General features: G+C 38.7%; 1 protein-coding gene across 1 annotated transcript; it reads left to right on the top strand.

Annotated features, from left to right (window-relative positions):
* The first annotated feature begins 327 nt into the window (after positions 1-327).
* LOC308094069 (B-cell receptor CD22-like) lies at positions 328-9,455 on the top strand. The gene is made up of 10 exons (XM_080440519.1): positions 328-372; positions 1,768-1,815; positions 2,420-2,677; positions 3,025-3,288; positions 3,757-4,044; positions 6,874-7,137; positions 7,322-7,612; positions 7,815-7,896; positions 8,364-8,391; positions 8,499-9,455. Exons 3-10 carry the CDS (start codon positions 2,446-2,448, stop codon positions 8,589-8,591), a joined length of 1,542 nt encoding a protein of 513 aa, XP_080296645.1. The 5' UTR covers positions 328-372; positions 1,768-1,815; positions 2,420-2,445; the 3' UTR covers positions 8,592-9,455.
* The last annotated feature ends 201 nt before the right edge of the window (positions 9,456-9,656 follow it).

Raw genomic sequence — 9,656 nt, 5'->3', positions numbered from 1 at the left:
GTATCTTATACATGTTTGGCATTGTAGCATGACATCATTTTCAATTTTCACTTTCAATTCAAATAATTCATACTCAGAGATGAAAGTGAAGAAGTGGTCCAAATACGATGTACACAAACTTGAAATGAAACCACATTATTTTATATCACACGTAGTTTAAATTTGAAAATCTTTACATTAACATTGTTGAGACTCAGCATGCTCATAGATTTATTCACAGCTTTACAGAACAGAGAGTACAGTACATGTGTTGGTTCTGAAGTGTGTCTTTCATTGCAGTTACTTGATGTTGAGGTTACTTTTCACCCCATGACACCATGTGGCTTCTAAAGACAAACAGTGTGATCCTCCTGCATATTTTGATTTTATCTGGTAAGGAGAGTTTGAAATGAGTTTCATATTCACAGTGTGTGTGTGTGTGTGTGTGTGTGTGTGTGTGTGTGTGTGTGTGTGTGTGTGTGTGTGTGTGTGTGTGTGTGTGTGTGTGTGTGTGTGTGTGTGTGTGTGTGTGTGTGTGTGTGTGTGTGTGTGTGTGTGTGTGTGTGTGTGTGTGTGTGTGTGTGTGTGTGTGTGTGTGTGTGTGTGTGTGTGTGTGTGTGTGTGTGTGTGTGTGTGTGTGTGTGTTTGTGTTAGATTTTCTAAATGACTTTGAAATGGCAAAGTAAAATCAAATGTGTCAATTTCAAACAAGTAATCTACTATATATAGTTCAGAAAAAGTACTCACTTGAGTAAAGTATTGGTATCAAAATGTACATAAAGTACCAAAGTAGAAAGTACTCATTATGCAGAATGTCCCATTTCACAAATTTTCAAATGAATAAAAATATTTTGAAAATAGCAGATCTACAAGCTCACAATGAGTTGCATCGCGACACATTGTGAGCTTGTAGATCGGCTATTTTCAAATGGACGAAATGTATATGGCTGAAGTGGGTAATGTATATTTTGTAATAATAATCAAAATCTACTAAGTAACTTTGCTTCTGAGATGTAATGGAGTAAAAGTAAAAGTATTGAAAATTGGAAATACTCCAGTAAAGTAAAAATGCCTCAAAATTGTAAGTGCAGTACTTGAGTAAATGTACTTAGTTACTTTTCACCACTGATATAGTTCAAGTTGCGCATCCGCGTGTCTGTCTGTGACGGCTTAGCAGATATGCCCCATTTGGACTGGACACACTATGTGTTGTCAATGCAATAATAATGCAGGTATGCCCCAATATGGACATGCACACATCACATTGTAAGGCAATGGTTTCCTGTTGTGTCTGACGTCACATAGAGAGAGAGGCAGAGAGGGATTGAGACAGAGAGTGAGATGGAGGGAGTCAAAGAGGGGGAGAGAGAGGGAGAGTGAGAAGGGGAGGGATGGAGAGGGGAGAGAGCCTATTTCAATTCAACCATGTAGAGAGAGAGAGAGAGAGAGAGAGAGAGAGAGAGAGAGAGAGAGAGAGAGAGAGAGAGAGAGAGAGAGAGAGAGACAGACAGACAGACAGACAGACAGACAGACAGACAGACAGACAGACAGACAGACAGACAGACAGACAGACAGACAGACAGACAGTTGTATTCCTTTATGTTATCATCCTGAGGTCAATACCTACATTCAGCAATTTGACACGCTACATTATATCCAACAACTTGATGAATAGGATGTGACCAGAACATCAGAATTATTATCTTATGTTTTATTTCATTCACGATGACAAATATATATTTGGGAATACAAATGTTTTGACAGCTGTTTCTTTGTTGTCTTTTACAGGTGTTTGTAGAGGTGGGTCGGGAGAGAACCTAATAAGTCCAGTATCAGGTAAACAAGAGTATTTTTTAAAGGTGTCATGAAATCAAAATGAAATCTTTTATTTCAAGGCTCACCTGGATGAAGGACATGACACAAAGGTTATGTCTTTACTGGAAACGGGGGTCAGGAGAAAAACTACTTAAATTCTTCCTGGTCTGGGGCAGACACGTCCCTCTGTGGTTCAGCCATAGATCTGGGGAGACAAAAGCACAGGGAGAAGAGTGGTCTAGTCTGGGTTGTTACCCTTCCAGTGATAACCTGTGTAGTTCCGGTTCTGGTGTAAGGATCCCTTATTCTACATGATTCAGAATCCCCCGTGGTCCTCACACACTGTCTCCTGGTTGGCTATGCATGAACATAAATACAATTCAAGAGTTGTACATATTATCATAGTTCATATTAGAAAGAGAGGTAGGAAGAGAAAGAGAAACTTACTTATTGATTACTTTAGTGTCCAGTGTTTTATTATTTTAACCTAACCTTTTTAAAGTTGATGAAATGTTAGACACCACATTATTCATACATGAATTATTGTTATTGTTCATTCCTAGTGGAAAATTCTGTATACACAGCAAAGTGTTATTTGAGTGTATCAACGTTTATTCCTCCACAGACCCTCCGGGAATACCCTCAGTATCAATGTATCCACCAGGAGAAGTTATTCAGGGCAGAAAAGTGACTCTGACCTGCAGCAGTGATGCCAACCCACCAGTAGAATACTACACCTGGTATAAAGACAGAATACCTATTTCCACTGGTCCTCTGCTGGTAAAGGAGAATGTTTCTCCTACAGACTCTGGACAGTACACTTGTCGGGTGACAAACAAACATGGATCCCCGAGTTCATCACCACACTCTCTAGATGTTCAGTGTAAGTGAACTAACGGTTTTGGATTTTGGATGTATAATGATGTTAAAGTGACAAATATTTCTCCAACATATGCATGAGCATAAATAAAGATAAAGTAGTTTATATTGCACTTGGAAAGACACATAGAAAGAAAGAGAGAAAGAGGGAGAGATATTTTAGAGGATGTATGATATTGATTACTTTAGTGTCCAGTGTTGGAGTTTCTGGTGTAATGTTAAACACCACATTATTCTTAAGCATGAATCATTGTTATTATTCACAGCAAATGAAAAGTATGGTTGCCTATTCCTTATCGTATATTCGGCGTATAATGTTACTTGAGTGTTTTGATATCTATTCCTCCATAGACCCTCCAGGAACACCCTCAGTATCAATTGATCCACCAGGAGAAGTTATTGAGGGCAGCAAAGTGACTCTGACCTGCAAAAGTGATGTCAACCCACCAGCAGACAGTTACACCTGGTACAGAGACAGAGGAAACAGCTCTGTCTCCACTGGTCCTCTCCTGGTAAAGGAGAATGTGACTTCTACAGATTCTGGACAGTACACCTGTCAGGTGACAAACAAAAATGGATCCCAAATGTCACCACCTCATTTCATTAATGTCTTCTGTAAGTTAAATAACAAAAATGTTGCAATTTAATCCATCTCTCATAGTCTAATGTGAATATACTGTATAATATGAAATACCATCTAGTTTATGATTAAATGTTATTTCAGTCAGATAACTCACGAATAGATTGAACCAATATTATTGACCAAGTATATTTAACCAATATTATAGACTGAGTACACAAGTGTGGATGTAATATTTTATCTTGGCATTCAGGCTCTGCTAAATTTTTCTCCCTGCTCAGCACAATCAAGACAACCATTATTAACTTTTAAGAGCAGGGAGATAGATGTATAATAACAACCCCCCATGGGGAACAGAACCAATAGCAGAGCCCACTGGTGGTGCTGGGGTGGTGGTGGGAGCAAACGCTGCATGACAACACCCATAACACACAAAGCGGACGGAACACAAATGTAGGTTGTACAGGCTACGTATAATTTGTCTTTTTGATGTGAATATCAAGATGCACCAGTGAGTGTGTTGGTGTTGGTGGAGGTCAGTCCACCAGACAGTCTGGCAGAGGGCAGCAGTGTGAACCTGACCTGCAGCAGTGATGCTAACCCACCAGTACACAACTACACCTGGTACAAGAGGACTGAACCTCCTGGTTCCATCTCCCTGGTCCAGGTAGGGTCAGGACAGGTGCTGGGTCTGACCTCTCTGCAGTCCTCCCACACTGGACTGTACTTCTGTCAGACAAGGAACTCATTGGGAGAAAACAACTCTACTGAGGTGCTGCTGCAGATTAAGGGTGAGAGTCTGGAAACGAAACTCATAATCAGTCTGTATTTTGTTTTCCATTGTAATGTACTGTATTGTATTACAGATACTAGATCTTACCTGAACTTTCTGTCAAGAACAACAGTTTATTATTTTGATATGCTGTAACCTACCATTAATGTTCATACAGTACTTTAATTCTGTCTCTTGAGGGAGTAGATTAGAATATACGTGTTTAAATCTTTTTCATTGCGTTAACTTATTCTAAACAATTGCTAAGGACAATGTAGACATTATTGTCTCCGCCAGGCCGAAAGGCATGGCGAGAGAGTATGTTTTACCGCCTGTCCGTCCGTCCGTGTGTGTGTCCGTCCATCCGTCATTCTGTCATTTTGTGGACAGCTAATCTCTGGCACCGGTGGCTTGATCACAGCGAAACTGTGCACACACTCTCCCTGGATGCCAGAGCAGAACCTCTGCTCCAAATTTTTCACATAGGCCTTTTATAGCACCACCAGGAGGCTGATTTGTGCAAAACACATTTTTGGACAGTACTCCTACAGATTTTGGCCCAAAATCCCACAAATCGGTACACAGTATCTCTATAGTCATTAAAAGAAACGTCTAATTTCTGATTTTTCATATTCCATCCTGATTGGCAAAAAATACTCCGTTTCGAACAAAATGCCTCAAATCATGAACACAGCATGCAATTTCCGTGAAATTTTGCACACTCATTCCCATTAGGCCGAGGAAGAAATGCCATTTGAAAATGTTCAAATCAGCCTCATGGTGGCGCTGTAACAGGCCGATTCGTGTTTTTACCTATAACTGTACCGATCAGTGTAAAACTTTGTATGCACACTCTCTAGAGGCCAAGGAAAAACCTTTGCCCTGCATTTTTCACATTTGCCTTTTATAGCGCCACCAGGAGGCAGACTTATGTAAAACACATTTTTTGATATTAAGCATTCAGATTTGATCCAAATTTAACGCAAATCGGTACACATGATCTCTATAGTCATGTGATCAAAACAAATCTGTTTGATTTTTCATATTCCATCCTGATTGGCTAACATTGACATGTAATATTTGCAGGAGTGGCCCGTTTTGAACAAAATGCCGCGAATCATGAACGCAGCGTCCGATTGCGGTGAAACTTTGAATGCACATTTGCACTACGTTGAGGAACAAATGCCACCCTTTTAACATTGGCCTGTTATAGCGCCACCAGCAGGTCAAATTTAGCAAAACACATTTTTAGAACAAAATGCCTCAAATCATGAATGCATGTCCGATTGCCGTGCACGGCCTAGGAATAAATGGCACCCTTTTCACATTGGCCTATTATAGCGCCACCAGGAGGCCAAAATAACCTACCTGACCTGGCGGAGACCTGTGCTCCGAGGAGCACTTTTTCTAGTTTAATTATGAATCATTTAAAATAAATCCCACAAACATCCACCATTTCAATATGCATTCTGTTAACATAACATAGAGCACGGGTCTTCAACAGGGGGTCCAGGACCCCTTGGGGTTCCTCAGAGATACTGTAGGGGGGTCGCCAAATCTTTGTGTGATAGGGACTTTTTATTTCTGTTTTTACTTTAACCAGTTGAACCCTCGCATCCCTATTCTGAAGGGGAACATTAGCCAAAACAATTTTGGCTAAGAGGCTAAGAGGTTTGGTGTACAAGGAAAAAAGAGCAGACAAAATACCGAGCCAAAGGTCAAGTTTACAAAGTATTGAGGGTTTAAGTGGTTAAATGTCTGCAAATACACATTAACATGAATCCAGTGTAGTGGAGGGTCCCTGCTTCATCTCTCTCTCAGCTAAGGGGTCCTTGGCCTAAAAAACATTGAAGACCCCTGACATGGACCATTGTCTTGATGATGTCAAAGGAAGCAAAGTCACTTTCACCTGCAGCAGCAGTGGTTCAAATCCAACGGTTTTGGATTTTGGATGTATAGGGATGTTAAAGATGCAGTGCAGTGACATTTTCGATCATTTTATTTTGAAGATTCAGTCTGAAACGTCATCTCAACCTGGTCTCAACCAATCAGAAGGTCCCATCCCTTCAGGCTTTAAGTGAGAGAGAGACGGCCAGTTAAGCACGTTTGCTACTACGTGGCTTATTTCTAAACTATAATGTTTTCAGATACATATTTTAGTGTGCAGATTAAGTTTAAAATGAGTAATACACCGTCTGGATGTCATCTTGAATGAGATTCAAAACGGAGTAGCTCTGTAATTAAAATCGGCTTTGTTTGAAGAACGTGCAGCTATGGGAATCAAACAGGTGGATGTAATCAAGATTAATTTATAAATATTCATGAAAGTTGTGTTCTGTCATCACGCAGCACGTTTTCGTTTACAGGAAGTAATTAAGATTGGCTTTTTAGGGACTTTTGATATAAAAATTCACAAAAATGTTTTTTTCTTTTCAATTATTTTTGCATCTATTGTTAGGTATGCCCATATGATGACCACGGATAGCCTATGCTCTAAAAGTGTGAAAAACATATTTTTCATTTCACTACACCTTTAAAGTGACAAATATTTCTCCAACATATGCAGGAGCGTAAATACAGATAAAGCAGTTTATATCGCACTTGGAAAGACACAGAAAGAGTGAGAGAGAAAGAGGGAGAGATGATAAAGATGTTATTTTAGAGAATGCATGATTGATTACTTTAGTGTCCAGTGTTGGAGTTTCTGGTGTAATGTTAAACACCACATTATTCTTAAGCACGAATCATTGTTATTTTTCACCCCTAATGAAAAGTATGGTTGCCTATTCCTTATTGTATATTCAGCATGAAATGTTACTTGAGTGTTTTGATATCTATTCCTCCACAGACCCTCCAGAAACACCCTCAGTATCAATTGATCCACCAGGAGAAGTTATTGAGGGCAGCACAGTGACTCTGACCTGCAGCAGTCATGTCAACCCACCAGCAGACATTTACACCTGGTACAGAGACAGAGGAAACAGCTCTGTCTCCACTGGTCCTCTCCTGGTAAAGGAGAATGTGACTTCTACAGATTCTGGACAGTACACCTGTCAGGTGACAAACAAAAATGGATCCCAAATGTCACCACCTCATTTCATCAACGTCCTCTGTAAGTTAAATAACAAAATGTTTGCAATTTAATCCATCACTCATAGTCTAATGTGAATATATAAAACTGACAATAAAACTGATTCTGATTCTGATTCTGATTCTGATTCTGATATATTGTATTATTTGAAATACCATCTAGTTTATGATTAAATGTTATTTGTCTTTTTGACGTGAATATCAAGATGCACCAGTGAGTGTGTTGGTGGAGGTCAGTCCACCAGTCAGTCTGGCAGAGGGCAGCAGTGTGAACCTGACCTGCAGCAGTGATGCTAACCCACCAGTACACAACTACACCTGGTACAAGAGGACTGAACCTCCTGGTTCCATCTCCCTGGTCCAGGTAGGGTCAGGACAGGTGCTGGTTCTGACCTCTCTGGAGTCCTCCCACACTGGACTGTACTTCTGTCAGACCAGGAACTCACTGGGAGAAAACAACTCTACTGAGGTGCTGCTGCAGATTGACATAACAGACAGTGAGTAGAGAGAAATATTTCTTGTCTATGATTGTAATAAGATATATACAGTCTGGAACCAAGCAATGTAAACTACTAGAATATATAACAGAGCTTTTAGATGTGTTTATCTAAAAAAATATATGTAATGCCTCAGAACAACCAAATATTCTGAAAACATTTCCTTCTCTGTTTGTATTAATATCCTGTCATCGCACTGCAGTTCATCGTCTCATCCTTCGTGTTGGTATTGGAGTCAAGGTCTTGGCAGTGTTGGTGCTTCCTTTGGTTATGTTGTGGACCTGGTAAGTTTAATGTCATCATAACTCATTAAAAATATATGTCAAGGACCCCAAATTGATTACTATTAGGCAGCAGATACCTATTTAAAAAGGATTTTGTACCACAGACCCCCATAATAAAACACTGTTGTTTCATTAGATTTAGTACACAATTCTACAACTTCATACTGTAGAGTCTATATTGTAAAGTTGTAGAATGATATAGGTTTTCTCTCCACTGTCTACAGTGTAGACAGTGGAGAGAAACCTATGACCTGAATAGTCATTCTTATACATTTTCTCATTTGGGATAACTTCTTGCCATGGAATAATTGTGAAATTAAACTGTTTCTCATTTTGCTGGGAACCCCCTGGAACAGCCTCGATGTCCCTGGACCCCACTTTGAGAACCACTGTTCTGTTGAACTATATCCTGTTGTCAGTATTGCAGCAAACATCTTGTTTTGAAATAATATTTCATGTTTTTAAAGGAAACAAGACTCTGGCATGGACAAAGAAGTGAGAAGAGCTACATTATTATTATTTTTAAATTATTTTATAATGATGAATATATGATCTATTCAAGATTATAAATGTTTTTGTTTTTTTTACTTGTCATGTTTCAGGAGGACAGTCCAGATTATGTAAATATCAGAGAAAGTGGGGGTCGTAGGCGAGGATTCATCTCCTCTGCTGATCAGGACACCAGGGTTGTATAGAGGAATCCAACGTGTAAAGAAAGAGTGAAGCTCTTTACATTTACATAGACCAAGTGTTTATCAGTGTCTGTTTTCTGCCTGGACACTGAAATGCAGCTTGTAAATTTAAGATCAACTAGATTGTTAAATTGATGAATAGAAGAATTTCTTTTCATATTTTTAATAGAAAACTGTCATAGATGATTAGACTGTAAATATATACGTATGACAGTAAATGTGAAGCAAGTATCGAGTACAGTAAATTGATCATGGTAGCTACGGTAATATTAACAACCAACTTTAGCCTACTTGATACTGAATGATTTCGTTACAAATATTTCTGTTTCTTTGTCATGTTGTATTATGGTGAAGTGTGATACTGAAACCAGGTGGCAGTTATACACCTGGTCCTTTTGCTTACTATTCAGTTACTGCATCTCTGCAAAGATTTTATATAGTTGGCTAGCTGCTGAAAAAACATGCTTAAAATGATTTACAGGGTGTAAACAACATAATTTTGATAATACTGGCTGGTGTAAACAGTAGATTTAATAATGACAGGTTGGGTGAGAGAAGACAAGGAATCTGACCAAGATAGACAGGATTTACTTCGAAACCAGTTGACTATAAACTCAATTCTTATGTTAACTTTAATATTTAACATAGTCTTAATTTCATATCATAAAACAATGTTGGGACAGTTAATGTTATGTTGCTGTACCAGTTGATTTTAAACATAGATTTAAATACAGTAGCTACTGTACATATTACTTGTTTTTACTTGGGTCAGCATAAAAAGTGGACATGATTTCGTAGTATTATTTATTAATGATTTCATTATTTTCATATTTAATCAACTACAGTTTTACATTCAGATCACATTGTTATTGCCACACTTCAGCTTAATCAGCTCTTGACAGTTTGTGAGAAGGAAATGCTGAACGCCCTAATCAGAACGCTGAAGGTGACAATTTACATCGCCCTGTGTGCAAGATCTGCCAATTAAAATTATATTTGATATTTTGTTAATCAAAATAATAAAACATCTTGAATATATAAAAAGGTTTGTTGTTGATATTTGTGTTG

Source organism: Gymnoscopelus braueri (genome assembly GCF_963280865.1).
Source record: "Gymnoscopelus braueri genome assembly, chromosome: 10".
NCBI classification, from domain to species: Eukaryota; Metazoa; Chordata; class Actinopteri; order Myctophiformes; family Myctophidae; genus Gymnoscopelus; species Gymnoscopelus braueri.
Note: the sequence above shows the minus strand (reverse complement) of the source record. Positions and strands in the feature narration are given on the sequence as shown.